Source organism: Kogia breviceps, chromosome 2 (assembly GCF_026419965.1).
Source record: "Kogia breviceps isolate mKogBre1 chromosome 2, mKogBre1 haplotype 1, whole genome shotgun sequence".
Classification (NCBI taxonomy): Eukaryota; Metazoa; Chordata; class Mammalia; order Artiodactyla; family Physeteridae; genus Kogia; species Kogia breviceps.
This window is the reverse complement of record NC_081311.1, coordinates 164420971-164439037: the sequence shown is the minus strand read 5'-3', so window position 1 is coordinate 164439037 and position 18067 is coordinate 164420971. Positions and strand designations below refer to the sequence as shown.

General features: G+C 40.4%; 2 protein-coding genes across 6 annotated transcripts in view; one reads left to right on the top strand and one right to left on the bottom strand.

Annotated features, from left to right (window-relative positions):
- Positions 1–10577, bottom strand: part of LOC131751051 (MOB-like protein phocein) — a 38472-nt gene extending 27895 nt beyond the window's left edge. Inside the window, exons 1-4 of one of the 2 annotated variants that reach the window (XM_059054300.2) lie at positions 10092–10577; positions 9327–9491; positions 8304–8393; positions 8017–8224 (exon numbers count right to left, since the gene is read on the bottom strand). In XM_059054300.2, the coding sequence (XP_058910283.1) occupies positions 8174–8224; positions 8304–8393; positions 9327–9491; positions 10092–10094 (309 nt within the window). In that variant the 5' untranslated portion in view covers positions 10095–10577 and the 3' untranslated portion in view covers positions 8017–8173. Of the gene's footprint in view, positions 1–8016; positions 8225–8303; positions 8394–9326; positions 9492–10091 lie in introns of those variants that run through there. The other variant, XM_059054301.2, reaches the window with a different exon arrangement.
- Positions 10294–18067, top strand: part of HSPD1 (heat shock protein family D (Hsp60) member 1) — a 31761-nt gene continuing 23987 nt past the window's right edge. The window contains exons 1-8 of one of the 4 annotated variants that reach the window (XM_067026497.1): positions 10294–10477; positions 11694–11869; positions 12922–13174; positions 13804–13886; positions 14403–14498; positions 14896–14989; positions 16104–16272; positions 17819–17918. In XM_067026497.1, the coding sequence (XP_066882598.1) occupies positions 11696–11869; positions 12922–13174; positions 13804–13886; positions 14403–14498; positions 14896–14989; positions 16104–16272; positions 17819–17918 (969 nt within the window). In that variant the 5' untranslated portion in view covers positions 10294–10477; positions 11694–11695. Of the gene's footprint in view, positions 10478–10571; positions 10848–11693; positions 11870–12921; positions 13175–13803; positions 13887–14402; positions 14499–14895; positions 14990–16103; positions 16273–17818; positions 17919–18067 lie in introns of those variants that run through there. The other 3 variants (XM_059054303.2, XM_067026499.1, XM_067026498.1) reach the window with 3 other exon arrangements.

The following is an 18067-nucleotide window of genomic DNA, read 5'->3' as shown; positions in this document are numbered from 1 at the left end:
GCAATATGGACAAATGAAAATAACTTTGGACTGAGATTCAAGAAATCTAAATTCTCTTGCTTGTTGACTAAGACTTTGAACAATATCAGATAAAAGGGTTGTGTTTTTTTTGGGTTTTTTTTTTTGTAATGAAACTAGTGCACAGCAGTTCTTTCCTTCTGCCTCATAGAGTATGAAAGTATAAAAGTAAATACTCCTGGAAGTCTCATAAAGTTTTAGAAGAAAATATTTTGTAAATCCAAAGAATCGTAAGTAATTTCAAAACCATCTTATGGATTCTCTTTGGGGAGTTTTAAAATCCAAGTAAAATAGTGGATGCCCATTGTGTGTAAGGCACTGAGCAAGTGCTGAGAAACATGAATAAGATGTATAATCTATCCTCTAAAAGCTTAAAAATGAATGGGAAAGGAGGATATGTAAATTACTATACTACAAAGCAATATGTCTTGAGTGTTAAGCAGCCCCTGATGGTTGCCTACTTGCTATCCATACCCGTTCACTCATGTTCTCTGCAAACAGACTTTGATCTTGCTCAGTATCCATCTCTCCGAATTTGAGCAGAGAATGGTAAACCCATCTCTAGCTGCAGGATAAATCCTCATTGGCCTAGGCCAATGTTTAGTTAAAGGGTGAGCATGTGACTCCATTTTAGCCTAAAGAGATATGAAAAGATACCTGATGGAGCATTTTAGGGAAAGGTTTTCTTAATCTTGATGAGATACTAAAAGAGATGGTCCCTTTTTTCTGCCACTGAACCTTGTTAAGTCTGAGGCTGCATCAACCATCTTGGTTTGAATGAAGCCAGCCTAAGAGCAAAGCTGATGCAGTGAATGATGCATGAAGTAGTTGAAATGTGCCATAAAGTAGCATTTATCGCAGGAGATTTCATTGTGGACCAAGTAAAGGTGAAGCAGCAGTGAAGTATGTAGATGTATGTTCATAGCTGAACAAATTAGTTGTATATGTAGCTTTATACCTTTTCAATGTATTATTTGAAAATTAATTTCTCTTTATAAAAATTGTTATAGATAAAATTTTTTTAAATTTATACAACTCAAACGTAGACAACTTTGACTACAAATGAGTGAGAGACTGAACTCCCACTGCACTTCATTTTTCTCTCTAGAATATTCAACCAATTAGTGATTGTGGTAGCCAGCTGCCAAGATGGCCCCCAGTGATTATTATCCCTTGGTATTTACACCTTTCTGTGGTTCTCTCTCACGCTGAATAGGGCTGACCTGTTTAACCAATAGATTCTGTGAAAATGATGTTGTGTGGCTCCTGATGTTAGGTGATAAAAGACATTGTGGCTTCTGCCTTGCTCTCTTAGCTCACCTGCCCTGGGTGAGAAAGCTGTCATGTGTGAGGACCCTCAAGTAGCCTATGAGGGATCTGCATGATTGTGGAACTGAAGCTCCCACCAAAAGCAAGCATCGACTTGCCAGCATAAGTGACCATCTTGGAAGTATAACTTCCAGCTCCAGTCAAACCTTTGGATGATGGCAGCCTCATGAAAGACCCCAAACTAGGACCACCCAAATAATCTGCTCCCAAATTTCTGACATACAGATACTGTGTGAGATGTTCATTGTTGTTTTAAGTCACTAAGTTTGGGGTGATTTGTTATGTAGCAATAGATAACTAATACAGTAGTTCCTGAATTTTCAGGAAGATGTGATGAGAAGAGACAAGTCACAACAGACTATTATCATTTCCTCTTTTTAACAGGGGACCTCATGTCTTTCATGAAGTTAACAGCATTTTCTACCTTTATTTTCTTTTTTTTTTTCTTAATACTTACTTATGCATTTATTTGGCTGCACTGGGTCTTAGTTGCCATGTGCAGGATCTTTAGTTGCAGCATGCGAACTCTTAGTTGTGGCATGTGGGATCTAGTTCCCTGACCAGGGATCGAACTTGGACCCCTGCATTGGTAGCTCGGAGTCTTAGCCACTGGACCACCAGGTAAGTCCCTACCTTTATTTTCTAGATGACAGCAATCTCTATCTAAAATTATGCTATTACTTTAGTTGTTTACTTCTGCCTCCCCCATTTTATTCATCCCTGTATCTCCAGTGCCTAAGACAGTGCCTGACACATGTTCAAAAAACAATGAATTACTTAAAAATACTAAAATAAACTGACCTTTTGAAATGACAAGCCAGATAAGTAAGTATCCATTGATGTTTTTTCCAAGTCAAGTCTGCAGGCTAAATGAGACTGAAAGAGCATTTTGTAAGAGTTTGGCTAAATTTTAACATGTCTTAAAGAACTAGGCTTAATCTGTAAGAAGAAAGAGGGTTTGGATCCATTCCTTATCTCTTACAACAGGAAAATCTCCATATAAGCCAAGATTGAAGAAAAAAAACCCCATAAACTATAAAACCAAAAACTATAAAAATACCTAAAGAGGGCTTCCCTGGTGGCGTAGTGGTTGAGAGTCCGCCTGCCGATACAGGGGACACGGGTTCGTGCCCCGGTCCGGGAGGATCCCACACGCCACGGAGTGGCTGGGCCCGTGAGCCATGGCCACTGAGCCTGCGCATCCGGAGCCTGTGCTCCGCAACCTGAGAGGCCGCAACAGTGAGAGGCCCGCATACTGCAAAAAAAAAAAAAAATTTAAGGAAAATAAATAACAGGCTTGACTCAAAATGTTAAGGGACATCTTGTGCCCTCCTTTTACAGTTAATTCTTAAACTAAGAGGGGTTAGATGATTTGTCAAATGTCACTTAACTAGTATGTAAGCAACACGGGATCCAGAGCCTAGGTTTTAATGAGCTCTCTCATACAGATTGCTTAAGGGTAAAGAAAACATTTAAATAGTCTTCACATAAATAAATAAAAAGCTCAAAACTCCATTTTTGTGTGGGTGCAGAGAAAACAGCAATTAGCTTTCTGGATGAGGCATGTCCTAGTATCATGCTGGAGAACAATCTGGCAGTCCTTGCTGAGAAGCTTAAAAATGCTCACAGCTAGGTAAGTATTGTTGAGAGTAAATTGCTGTATCAGATATCAAACTTAAATATAACAGTTTATATTTATATTGAAAACACTGATGGAAAAGAGATCAATGAAACAGACTATAAAATCCAGGAATATGTTTATTTAAAACTTTAATGTATGATAAAGATGACATTTCAAATTTGGGAGCAGGGGAGTGGTGGTGGGGAAGAATGGATAATCCAATAAAGTTGAGACAAGATAATCATTGGTTAAAAAAAAGTCAGACACATATACTATACACTAAAATTATGGATCAATGAATTACTTACATTTCCAAAAAAATATATACTGGAAGAATTAGATTTGACTAGCTAGAAACAAAACTGCACATCAAATTAGGAAACAAATGTGACAAAAGTTCACACCTATTATATAAAACTTTTGTCAACTTTTGTTGACAAAAGTTCAACAAAATTCACACCTCTACTATATAAAACCTTATGATCCATGTTGGTGGGAAAGCAGAATGGTGTGGCCACTACAGGAAACAGTGTAGAGGATCCTCAAAAAGTTAAAAATAGAACTACCCTACTTCTATTCAGGAATCCCACTTGTGAGTATTTATCTAAAAGAATTGAAATCAGAATCTCAAAGAGATATTAGCACTTCCATGTTAACGGTAGCACTATTTACAACAGCCAAGATGTGGAAGACTAAATGTCCATCTGCTGGATGAATGAATAGAGAAAATGTGGTATATACATACATTGGAATATTATTCAGCCTTAAAGAAGGCAATTCTGCAACATTTGATAATATGGAATGAACCTTGAGGACATTAAGCTAAGTCAAATAAGCCAATCATATAAGGACAAAATACTGCATTCCACTTACATGAAGTATCTAAAATAGTCAAACTCATATAAGCAGAGAGTAGAATGGTGGTTGCCAGGGACTAGGGGGAGGGGAAAATGGGGAGTTGCTAATCAACAGGCATAAAGTTTCAGTTAAGTAAGATGCAAAAGTTCTAGAGATCTACTGTACCTATAGATCTAGAGATCTATTGTGCCCATAGTTAACAATATTATTATGTACACTTAAAAATCTGTTAAGAAGGTATATCTCATGCTAAGTGTTCTTACCACAATAAAAATGAAAAAAACATTTTGTAATCCCAATTTTTAAAAATAATAACTTTTTGTAAAGCATACAGTTTCTGGAGCAATAGAGGAAAAAAATCATAATCTTGATAATGGTAATACTTTCACAACAGAAAAGCTCCCTGGTAACTTTAATTTTATTCTCAATTTTTCATTTTTGTTTGGTATAGAATTGTGGAAGGCAGACTTTGAAGTCAGACAAACCTGAGTTCAATTCCAGCCTATGACTTAAAATATATGTCACCTTGAGCAAGTTACTCTACCCCTCTCTGCATCCTTCACCTATGAGGCAAAGAACATCTGCCTCACAGAGTTGCTATGATTACACAGTTAAGCAAGATTACATGTTAAGTGCCTAGAACAGTGCCTGGCAAGAGGTCAAAAATGGTAATGTTATGAAAACTCCAGTCAGAATTTTACCTATTTTACCGTTCTCCTTACCATTGATTGATATCTTCCTGTTGAACAAAAGGTAAATGACAACATGCTTTTTTTAAAATTTATTTTTGGTTGCGTCGGGTCTTCATTGCTGCGCCCAGGCTTTCTCTGGTTGTGGCAAGCGGGGGCTGCTCTTCGTTGCAGTGTGTGGGATTCTCATTGCAGTGGCTTCTCTTGTTGTGGAGCATGGGCTCTAGGCACGTGGGCTTTGGTAGTTGTGGCACATAGCCTCTAGAGCACAGGCTCAGTAGTTGTGGAGCACGGGCTTAGTTGCACCACAGCATGTGGGATCTTCCCTGACCAGGGATTGAACCTGTTTTCCCTGCATTGGCAGGTGGATTCTTAACCACTGAGCCACCAGGGAAGTCCCAACATGCTTTTCTAAAACTCATGGCTCCACACCCCCAATACCCATATTTTTGGCCCAAATTTCTCATGCCAAAATTCTTTTCCCTATTAATTCCCAATATAATCTCACAATCTAAAGTTATTTCTTTAGCAGTTCTGCTAGACGAGGACAATTTCCATGGTACAACAAGAATTCTCCCGTCCTTCTGGTTTAGTAGGTTATGGAAGGAGCCCTGAAATTTTAAGTATGGCAGGTAATTCGAAGGATGAACCAAGGTTTGGAAACTCATCTTAGATCTCAAAACTTATTTGCTTGGGTCTTGGGAAAAAAAATCAGTAATAATGGGAAAGCCATAGCCTTTGACTGGATTCCTAATTGCAATTTACCAGCTACATGGCCTTGAACAAGTTTCCTCTTCCCCTCTGTCAGTTTTCTCATTGGTAAATCAGAGGGAAATCTTGTGTTTACAAGGTTATGACCTCCAAAGCATATTAGCTGTGCCTGGAGCAGAGCAGGAAATTGATGACCCACTTGGGTTCTGTAAAAATAGATTTTATTTATTTATTTATTTATGGCTGTGTTGGGTCTTCATTGCTGCACACGGGCTCTTCTGTCGTTGTGGTGACGGGGGACTACTCTTCGTTGTGGTGCAAGGGCTTCTCATTGCAGTGGCTTCTCACTGTGGAGCACGGACTCTAGGTGCCCAGGCTTCAGTAATCATGGCACGCAGGCTCAGTAGTTGTGGTGCACAGGCTTAGTTGCTCCGTGGCACATGGGATCTTCCTGGACCAGGGCTCGAACCTGTGTCCCCTACACTGGCAGGTGGATTCTTTTTTTTTTTTTTTTTAATTTTTAAAATTTATGTTTTATACAGGTTCTTATTATCTATTTTATACATATTAGTGTACATATGTCAGTCCCAATCTCCCAATTCATCCCACCCCCCCACCCCCACTTTCCCCCCTTGGTGTCCATACGTTTGTTCTCTACATCTGTGTCTCTATTTCTGCCTTGCAAACCGGTTCATCTATACCATTTTTCTAGATTCCACATATATGCGTTAATACACGATATTTGTTTTTGAGTTATTTCACTCTGTATGACAGTCTCTAGGTCCATCCATGTCTCTACAAATGACCCAATTTTGTTCCTTTTTATAGCTCAGTAATATTCTATTGTATATACGTACCACATGTTCTTTATCCATTTGTCTGTCGATGGGCATTTAGGTTGCTTCCCTGACCTGGCTATTGTAAATAGTGCTGCAATGAACATTGGGGTGCATGTGTCTTTTTTGAATTATGGTTTTCTCTGGGTATATGCCCAGTAGTGGGTTGCTGGGTCATACGGTAATTGTATTTTTAGTTTTTAAGGAAGGCAGGCGGATTCTTAACCACTGTGCCACCAGGGAAGACCAAGAGTTTCTAATCTTTTAACCCAAATATGATGAAAGCCTTATATACAAAATGGCACTAACGCATAATGTAAATACACATACGTAATACTTTACTGATGGGGACGTAATCAAAAGTTGAGACCATTATTCCAGGTCACTTAAAATTTCATCTAGACTTTGATTCCACAAGAAAAATATGGAACACAGCTTTTTGTTGTTGTTGTTGCGGTACACGGGCTTCTCACTGTTGTGGCCTCTCCCGTTGAGCACAGGCTCCGGATGCGCAAGCTCAGTTGTGGCCTCTCCCTTTGAGGAGCACAGGCTCCGGATGCGCAAGCTCAGCGGCCATGGCTCACGGGCCTAGTCGCTCCGAGGCATGTGGGATCTTCCCGGACCAGGGCACGAACCCGTGTCCCCTGCGTCTTCAGGCAGACTCTCAACCACTGCGCCACCAGGGAAGCCCTTAAACACAACTTTTAAGACATGATATAGACTAGCTTATAAGCAACCAAAACTAGACAACAAATTTGCAAGGCAGAAAGAGCTGGTAGCTGAGAGGCAGTCATGTTTAGGGGTTGGTAATCAACTTTGTTGTAGGATTGTTTGGGTTCAAATCTTAATTCTCTCTGGCTGCTATAGGCAAATCAAACTATTTATCCAGTTCTGTCAGTTTCCTATTTGTTAAACTCAATAAATTGTACACTAGATGCCTACCAATTGCCAGACACTTTTAGATAACCCCTCCCATTTTCCAGTCATTATCACCAGGACTGAAATGTGTATTAAGTACTTAGAATTGGCTGACGAAGTAGTAGAGGCCATAAAGGATGAAGTTTTAGACAGCATCTGAATGTGGACTACCTATGTCCAAATACTGGCTTTGCCACTTCCTGCAGTGTCCCTGGTTATTACTTAACCCCTCTGTGCCCCACCTTACTTATCTGCAAGACACAAATAGTACCTAGCTCATATGCTGTTAAAAGATTAAACCATCTGCTATATGGAAGGTACCTACAATGGAGGCCAGTACCTGGAAAATGCTTACGAGTTAGCTGTGGGGACTTCCCTGGTGGCACAGTGGTTAACAATCTGTCTGCCAGTGCAGGGGACATGGGTTTGAGCCCTGGTCTGGGAAGATACCACGTGCTGCGGAGCAAGTAAGCCCATGCTCCGCAAGAGAAGCCACCGCAAGGAGTAGCCCGCTTACCTCAACTAGAGAGAAGCCCACATGCAGCAATGAAGAACCAATGCAGCCAGAAATAAAATATTTTTTTTTAAAAAAGAGTTAGCTATGCCTGGCATATAGAAAGCACCCAGCCAGTGTGAGCTATTATACCCTGCCTTCAATTTTTTGCTAAATAAATTATGTAGTAGTGTTTTAAAAACCATGTTAAGTTTTTCAAAATATAACTTAACAAACTACACTGAAATGTTTGATATATGAGGTTAGAATGTTGCTACTAGTCTTTACCTTCTTAAAATGTTAAGTAAGTGTAAATCTATGGCTTTGTATCAGCATCAACTATACATGTAAAAAGCTAACCTCAACTTGAAAACTGAAAACCTGTTTCCCTGATTCTCTGGTTATTTCTAAAAAAAAGCCCCCAAAATGAAGAACCCTAAAAACCATCTTAAATCACTAAATAAAGATAAACCATTCATTTATATACTTTTATTTGGGAATGTTTAAATCAATACAGAGAAACTAAATTTCAGAGGCACTGAATATCATTAGTTTGGATATTACTTTATTATAAAAGAAACACGGAAATTATTTACATGATGAAAGATTTCAGAATCTTTCAGAACTTCAGTGGCAGCTTCACATGATGCCATTGGGGGAATGGGCAGCTTCACATGATGCCATTTCAATATGATTTATTTTAGTCAACATATTTTCCAAGAATGTCACCATCTCTAAATAAGAAATAATCCTGCAAACAGAGAAACGGTTAGTTAAGAAAACTAATAGCAAATACTTAGTCTCTCCTTAATAGTATGAAGTTTACACACCTTGTCATCTAGAACTACTTTGGTGCCTCCATATTCTGGGAGAAGAACTTTATCTCCAACTTTCACACTAACTGGTTGAATCTCTCCACCCTTAAGAAAATAAAGATGTTTATTAGTAAAGACATCTAGCTGACCAAATATTTACACTTTTATTAATCAACTGTGCTCATTCAAATCAAATGTTAAAAAAGGACTTTGGGGCCAAATGATATATAATTTATACAACCATAGTTCTTCACTCAAACATATCACTGTAGAGTTACACTTTGAAATAATGCACATGCAGTAGCTTAAACTAAAACCTGATTTCAGTGTAAAGGTTCTAATAGTTATACTGGGAAAACTAACTGTAAGCTTTTTGATCGTTAAATATTAACATAACCTCTGAAGTACTCGAAGTAAACCAGTTTTTAAAACCACATGTACAATGGTCATATTAACATACAAAAACTTGAGTCTTCTTTCTGACTTTGGAACATACACTTCTTTTGAGATTCAACTTCTGTTCCTCCAAAGCAGATTTGGGGAGAGGGAGTGAGGCAGAGCACCCAAAGCCTTCCTATTCCTAACTCCAGGATAGCTCCTTGCTGGAACTTTCTTAGAGGCAACTGGAACAATGCAATTAACATATTTGACCCCCAAGGGCGTTTATTGCGTATTCTAGTTGACACTTTCAGAGGTCTGAGGTCTAACCCTTAATTGGAGAATGACTGACTACAGTAGCCCATCCAGTTCCTTTTATATGCTAACCAAGGCCGAAAATGATTAAAAGGATTATGGCAATTTTAGTGTGTTAGGTTAGATCAAGAGTTCAAATTTATGCCGTCTGATTTTAATACTTTGGAACTCTCCCTCTATCATATAAAATAAGCGATTTTTTTCACATTTCTGCTGAAAGATTAGGTGCGAACCCACTAGAACTGATCTTTAAAATAACAAGCTACTTAAAAGGCTACTTTTAACAATAACCAGGGTTCCCCCCCCTTCACATAAAAAATTAGTTCCATTTCAGTTCCCACTTACCTTTCCTTTAGAGCCTGATCCAACAGCTACTACCGTTGCTTGCAATACTTTCCCTTGTGATTTTTCTGGAAGCATAATGCCTCCTTTGGTTACAACTTCGGCTGCACTTCTTTCAACTAATACTCGGTCAAAGAGGGGAAGAAACTTTCTAAATGCCTGTCCTGCCTGTAGAGAGAAAAATGTTAGATTTGAAACACAATGTATTCTGAACAGGCCACAGATGGCTTTCAAAGATAAAGACAAAACTCAGATTTTTCATTCAAAGGAAACACCTCTGAACGTTCAGCTCTAAATTCCGAGTTTAATTTCCCATTCCCTATGTATGTTAGGGATCACTGTTGCTCCTTTGGTCAGCAGCCAGACGAGCTTCAAGGACAACCTTAGTTTCTCCCAAGGTCAAGTATTCTCCTTAGTCGGATTTCTCTGTAAATTGTCAGCAAACATTGAAGTCACTCTGCCTAGAGCCGTCCTTTTTTCAAGACGATTACACACCCACTAATGTCCCGCAAGAGACGTGGGTCGGCCACCGCGCGTGCGTCCAGATTCCCTGCCCCCTGACACACACGCTGCCTCACACGCGCGTGCAAAGTGCCCTCCGAAGTGGAAATGGTTGGGGGGGAAGGCGTCGCCTCTCCAGGGTTCGGGCGGGAGCGGGTCTCCGAGTAACCCCTACCCCTCCCTACAGGCCCAAAGGGAATTGTCCGGACTCCCCTTGCACCCCAGGCCAACCCAGGCCCGCCGGCCTCCAGCCCACGCGGGACTCACCATGACTCGGGTTGCAGCACTACGTACTCTAGCTCTCTGGCCGCCGCCGCCGCCAAGAAGAAATCCGCAGTCGGACCCCCCTGCCACGTGAACTCGAGAAAAGACCTCCCAGCGCGCAGGCGCGCTCGTCCTCGCCCCCGGCCCCTCCCCGCGAAAAGGGGCGGCCGCACCAGCGCGCGCCACGATTCGTTTCCTGGGCTCTGCGCAGGCCACTGACGCGCGGACCGGTAGGCGGAAGAAAAGAGGAGCTCTTTCTAGGCTTTTCTAGGCTTTTCTAGGCCGCGGGCCGAGGTGAAAGTACTTATCCTTCGCCTCCCCTCCCGGAAATGACGTGTTTGACCCTTGACCCACACAGAGCCCGGCGCTTCCCGGAAAGTTCTGGAACGGTGCGCCGCCCGGGAACTAGCCTAAACCGGCCGGAGAGGGCCAAGCCAGCTGGCCTGGCCCAGCGCGGTGGGCAGGGGCGGGCCTGGCGCGCGGCGCGTACAGATTGCAGGGCCCGGGCGGACAAGACGGGGGGTGGGAGCCGCCTGTGCGCGCGCGCGCTGCGGAGGGGCGGGGGGAACGACGGAGGGAGGGGACGCGGGCTCATTGCTGTGTGCGACCTGCGCTCTGTCTCTCACTCGCCGCCGACGGCCTGTCTCGTCGCCCACTAGCAGTGCCGCTGCCCCAGGTACGCGGCCGCCCGCGCCGTCTCACCCGTGCGCCTCGGACCCCGGAGCCGGCCTTCCCCTGCTGCTCTGAGCGGGCGGGCTGGTGAGAGCCAGAGCTTCCCCAAGGCGCCGCAGGCCTGGGCCTGCTGAGCCAGGCCCCATGGGTGCATGCAGGGGCCCATCACGTGCGGCGTGGATCGCTCGCCCGGGCAGGGCGCAGCTGGGATGGCTTTCCCGGGGGCGCGGTGTGGAGTCAGGGAAGTGTTTTCACTTGGGTCTTCCGATGGAAGCCACTTTGGCCGGGTGTAGGGTGCAGCGGGGTGGGGGCGGGGTGGTCGCAGCGCGTGGGAACGGCTTTTGGCCCCGCCAACAGCTGGGGTACGGCGCATCTACCCTTGACCTTGCTGGGACATCCTGATGGAAAGGCGCGTGGGGCCGCCCGGAGTGGGCAGAGCCGTCGCCCCCAGCTTCGCGGCCTTGCCTGCTGCACTGATGCAGCAGCCCCGAGTGGATACATGAAGACAGTTTAGTAAGCGGATTTTTGCACCGTCAGGAATATTTTCATTCTCCTGGTCACTTGGGTTTGTAAATTGCCCCTTTCCTGTAGGATTGGTTTTTCAGGGGACATTTGGAGCTGATTTGCCCCCAAGGCCATTTTAGCGATGAAAGATTAACTCGTTTTTAGCGTCATGGGTAGGTGGCCATGGGGAAAAGGGTGTGCTTTTTGCTAGTGCTATAGGTCAGGCGTGGGGCGGCCACTTAAAGCCTGCGCTAGCAGCTGGTGTGCTGGGACGGTGGCGAGCTTCGAGGCCCAGCTGTAGTGGCTGGCCGAGGTCAGCCCAGCTCGTTTTTAACATTTCTTGTTTGTTGCGCGGGTGTCACGTTTGTGTTGTAACACGCCACGGGTAGCGCTAGTGTTGTACTGATGATCTGCTTGTTTCTCCCCCAGAAATGCTTCGATTGCCCGCAGTCCTTCGCCAGGTTAGGCCAGTGTCCAGGGCACTGGCTCCTCATCTCACTCGGGCTTATGCCAAAGATGTAAAATTTGGTGCAGAAGCCCGAGCCTTAATGCTTCAAGGTGTAGACCTTTTAGCTGATGCTGTAGCCGTTACTATGGGGCCAAAGGTATCAGTATTCTTACTTTGTTGTAATTTAGAGTATTGTTAAGGAGTAATATTTTGTTGATGGCGAGAGTCACGGCAAGCTTTTTAACAGTGCTTTTGTATTCATAAACTTTTTCTGCCAAAGTTCAGGAACTTTATTTTGTACAATGTGTGATGTAATTCAGTGGTAACTCCTAGCTCAAGACGGATTGGTAAACTCGAGGTGGAATTAATCTCGCTTGCCTGCTTGAGTTAAATTTTGGATCCTTTCCCAGTAGTTAGTACCAGGCATAGAGGGAGGAATACAGCGTCCACAATACCTTAAGTATGTGCTGGTAGGTGCTAGTTTAACCTAATGTTTTTCTACTGTCCCTTGGTTCCAAAGCACAGTTAAAATTTTAAGTCTCATTTAGCAAGAGATTGATGAGTGAGGGGTAATAAGTAATTTGAGGAGACATTTTTGAGGGTCTTGCACGGTGAAGTAATAATGCTTCATTTCAGGTTGAAGCCAGTACAAATATCAAAGTGATCCAAACTATATAAAATACAGCATATGAATGCCTCACAAGAAGCAGCTTTGGTTCAAATTCAAAAGCTGCCAATACTATTTGCACCATATTTAAGATTTAACGTTGAACAACTCTGAAAGTGTGTACTGTACTTGTCTTGTTAATATTTTAGAAGCTAAATTTTAAAGCAAGTTTAAAAGTAAGTTTTGATATTATTATTACATCAGGTACTGGACAAAACTTAAGTATGAATTTTGTGAAGACTACTCTGGAATTTCATTATAATCTACGAAAGTGGTATTGGTTCATCTTGTATCATTGTATAAGAAGACATTTTAAGTCTCTAAAATTTTTATCATCCAAGGTTATGCACTTAGCAGCAAAGGTCATTTTGTCTGTTAACTAAGAACATTGATGGACTTGCCCTTGAGATTCATGCTGTAGGTCTGATAAAAATTGTCAGATGTTGCATTAAGGCTTTCAAGTAATTGCCTATTATGAAAACTGCTGTAAGCTAAATAGTACTTGGAGCGTGTGACTGTCACATTTTTTTTCTCTGCAATAGGGAAGGACGGTGATTATTGAACAGAGTTGGGGAAGTCCCAAAGTGACAAAAGATGGTGTGACTGTTGCAAAGTCCATTGACTTAAAAGATAAATATAAAAATATTGGCGCGAAACTTGTTCAAGATGTTGCCAATAACACAAACGAAGAGGCTGGGGATGGCACCACTACTGCTACTGTACTGGCACGCTCCATTGCCAAGGAAGGCTTCGAGAAGATTAGCAAAGGTGCTAATCCAGTGGAAATCAGGAGAGGTAGGAATGTCTCTTCATTGTCACCACAGTGTTTTGAACTATCTGTTAAATTGTATTAGAACGTTGACTCTTTCTTGTTTCTCCTCTCTCCTAAAAAAAAATCTTTTAAAATCTTAAATTAAAAAAAAATCACTGAGTAGTGCTCGAATTCCTGACTATGTGGTGGGCACTGTGCTGGGTGGCAAAGAGGAAAGTCTGACTAAGACATTGCCCGTTGTCCACAGTCATCCATCCCTGTGTCTTTGTCCCCTGGCCCTCTTCTCCCACAAACCAAGTTTATTGGAAGTTACAGCATGTGCCATTCACCTTGAAAGTAATAAGTTTAATGGGGATTAGAGCAGAGAGAGATGATACACTTTTGATGTTTTACTTTAGTTATTTGGAAAGTAGGGCTAAACGAGGAACCAAATCACCCAGGATGTCAGATGGGGTTTTTTAAAACAGTGTTTAAAGTTTCTGTTTCAGTGCATGCCATCCAACTCCCATGTGATTAGGAATAGTACTGGTACAGAAGCAGTGCATAAGCGTTAAGGCATTGAAACACTTAACGTGAATCAGAATTTTTACTCGATGAGGAGCCACGAGAGAATAAGCATATAATTCAAGAATAATATTTATTCTTGAACCAGGTGTGATGTTAGCTGTTGATGCTGTAATTGTTGAACTTAAGAAGCAGTCTAAACCTGTGACAACCCCAGAAGAGATCGCCCAGGTATGGATTTTTTATAACATTTTATGATAAAGTTAGAATTGTTTTTTAGTAATATGATTTTATTTCATAATTACACAATAGTACCAGAATAACAACATTACCCAGTCACCAACATTGGAAGCATTTTTCTTACTGCTAATGCATTTGAAAATTTCCTGGACCAGGGATTGAACCCGGGCCCCTGCAGTGAAAGCACCAAGTCCTATAGGACCACAAGACCACCAGGAATTTCCTGTTCTGTTTTTGTTTAAAAGAATAATTGTGTGTTTATTTCATATGTTTCAAAAATAATGTGGCCAAATACTGGATTTAAAAAAAATTGGAAACAGGATCAATACTTCATTACAATTTTTATGCCATAAAATCCCCTCCCTCTTTCTCAACTGCCACCATCACTCTCCCTCTAGCTTCCCACCAAGGATCGATCAATTTGGAAGTTACTGAGAAAAGGGAGGGGAGTTGATTGAGGACTGTAGCCTTACCTTTCAATTTGGAAGAGTAATTTGATTGTTTCAGGTTGCTACGATTTCTGCAAATGGAGACAAAGAAATCGGCAGCATCATTTCTGATGCGATGAAAAAGGTTGGAAGAAAGGGCGTTATCACAGTAAAGGCAAGTGTGTTTTTAATGACACAGAAATGAGGTGTCTGATAATCTGAGTTTTATAAATACAAAGTTTGATCTATATGTGTTTCCAAAAGTATATTCCATATCATTTGTTCATGTGTAATATTGGCACCTGTATAGAATAGAGTGCCTTCTGTGTTTTGTGTGAATTATTAACCTTTGCCTTCGGGAGTAAATCCATCCTAACTTAGATGATACTGCCTTTTAGCTGTAAATATTAGTTCAAATACATACATGTATTCTTGCAGAAGTGGAGTTGGATGCCCTGGGACATTTGCATACTATCTGGATTCCTTATGAGAAGCGGGGACTATTAATTGGTCTATACAGTTTTTATTTCTTTAATGAAATTCACATAATGAATTCTTTTGACTTTTCATAGGATGGAAAAACACTGAATGATGAATTAGAAATTATTGAGGGCATGAAGTTTGATAGAGGGTATATCTCTCCATACTTTATTAATACATCAAAAGGTAAGAGCAAATCAGTAACTAAGTTTTTTTTTTTTTTTTTTTTTTTAACATAGTTTGCTATGTGACCACCTGAGGGCATTAGTCAGTGTCAGACCTCAAAAGTAAATTCACATGTTCCTCACATTTCTTTGGATTTGTTGCTTATGATGCTGTCGACCACTCAGCATTTTCCCAAAGTCGAGCTCTGAAACAGTAGTTCTGAAGAATGTGAGCAAGTTTCTATCTTATGGTAAAGTAAGTGTTGGACATGCTGCGTGAACAGAGTTAAACAATTTCTTACTGTGAGACTTCTCAGAGCCTTAAAATGCTCATATACAATGTGAGTTTCCAAATAGGTGATGTAGAATGTGGATTTTTTTAAACTTATTTGATTACAGAACATTTTTCTCATGGTCTGTCACTTGGACTTAGAGTAATATGGAACACACTGGAAAATGCTGCACCGGCTGCACCAGTGTGGACTGGCGTGAGCAAGAAGTTAGACAGGTTTTGAGGGTGAGCAGAGAAATATAAATTTGATGTAGAATAATTATGACAAGATGATTCTGGAATAAATTATCTACTTGGAACAACTTACCATTAAGCAGAAAGGAGCTGGTGCCCCTAAACTAGACCACCACACATCCATTGCATCTGAACAGGGATGAGGAGAAAAATGCAAATTGGAAGAAAGCATCATCAGACACAGTGGAAAAGGTTGTGATCCAACACCTTTAGAAGCAGACTGAGAGCTCACCAGGGGACTGAGGCAGTAATGGCAAATTCACTTATGTATTATTTATAATAGTTATGTATTTCCTATTATTTGTTACTCTCTTCCTCTACTTGAATGAAAACTTCTAAAGAGCAGAGGTTTTTTTTTTTACTTTTTTCCCACTGATCTACCCCGGGAGTCTAGAACAGTGCCTGGCACTGGCACCCAGTCAGTGATCAATAACAGTGAATAAATAAATAAATAAAAGAAAGTTCATGTATATGAGAAATGAAAGGAAAAACATGAACTCATCAATCACTTTTAAAGTGTACTGGAGCTTTGGTTTAGAGGTTTTTCTAAATTGCAGTCATTTTCAGGATAATGTTCTAAAGTTGGTTAGAAATGTTCCTTCTTTTGCAGGTCAGAAATGTGAATTCCAAGATGCCTATGTTCTGTTAAGTGAAAAGAAAATTTCTAGTGTCCAGTCCATTGTTCCTGCTCTTGAAATTGCCAACGCTCACCGTAAGCCCTTGGTCATAATTGCTGAAGATGTGGATGGAGAAGCTCTGAGTACACTCGTTTTGAATAGGTAATAGGCAGTGGTATTTGATTTATGTTTCTGTGTGGAAGGTAGTTATTTGTATTGATGTTTGAAATCTCCGTTATGTACCTTCACATTGAACTACTTGTGTTTGTATAATATTAGTGTGATCCATGAACCCTTGGTCCAGTTATGATTCTTTTTTGAATGGGGTCCCAGAGTCCTTAATGTTTTGTGCAACTTTCTCATAAGATAGCCTAAGTGTTTACAGTTGTTTTGAAGATAAATGACTGAGTTTTACTTTTTTTTACAAAAAGACTTCTGGAAAAAATATTTTAACAATTACAGTTTTTCATGGGAAGAGGTAAACAACTACCATTCTGAATAATCTGTTAAAAGGAAAATTTTGTTAATGAGTAGTCTGAAATAGAGAAATTGATACTCAACCTAAAGTAAGTTGAGGTTTCTTCTTTTAATTTTTTTAATCTATAGTTTAATGTATTACTTTTTACTTTAAGATAGGTAAGTGTTAATGCTATAAACAGAATTTTAGGGCATTGTTAAAATAAATATTATTCCTAATCTTAGAACCTGAGGTACATCACAAATGAGAGTCTCCAATTTTCATTGTAATGGAAATGCACAAATGAAATAGCAGGTATATATTAGAGAATTGAGTACTTTGACCTAAGTGAGTTTACTTATCCTGAATGTTTGTAGACTGGATATGCTTTTGGGATTATGAAAAAGCCCTAGAGATTGTGGGATTTGAAGCCGAAATAGAAAAACAGTAGGCCTGAAGAGTTTTCATTGAGCCATTTTACTGGTAGCTGTAAAGTTGGATCTCCAGTTTACTTCACATATCATCAGAGGTTAACCCTGATTTTTATTTGGCTCTTTAATAAAATTGACCAGTTCTGTCTTAGTTTGTACGTTCCATCCATTTCAGTCTGGTCTCAAGTGGGCACTTTTAAAATTGTATATTCTGAGTATTCATTACCTGATTAAAATGTAGATAAGCTTAATGGTATTCTCAGCAATATTTACATTTATAAATGAACTGAATTAAAAACACTGCTTGCTCGGAATATAGCCAGTATTATATAACTGTAAATGGAGTATGTAACTTTAAAAATTGTGAGTCACTGTGTTATATACCTGAAATACATAGTATTGTAAATCAGCTATACCTCAATAAAATAGAAGAAACTGCTCAATCTTGACTTTAATAGCAACTTAATCTAATACTAAATGGAACCCATGGGTTAAGGGTAAATGCTGATTTGATGATCTCCAAACTTAATATATAGTAATTCTGATTTTCATAAACTATAAAATAGTTATTACTATTTATATGATTTCAACTGGAAAGGTCAGCATGTAAGGTTAGCAGTTTATTAAGGTAAGCAGATACTGGCAAATATGGATAAATGGAAAATTGCCCTTTGCTGTCTCAACTTGACCAAAAGTTGCTAGGAAGCAAAAAAAAAAAAATCTTTTTAAAGTGCAGTTTCCTAAGTAACTTTAGTTGTCAGAACTTGAAGTAGACAGACATTTTTATAAAATTTAAATCTTATTAATAACTTCTTAACAGGCTGAAAGTTGGTCTTCAGGTTGTAGCAGTCAAAGCTCCAGGTTTTGGTGACAATAGAAAGAACCAGCTTAAAGACATGGCTATTGCTACTGGTGGTGCAGTAAGTAAAATAAAGTGTGATTTTGGTTTACTGAATGTTATTTATACATCCTGGTCTGAAATTTATAGGCAGAATTCACATTTTCATAGTCAGATACTACCATCTGAAATGTTTACTTAATCTGTTTTTATTAGATGTTTGGGAGGTAG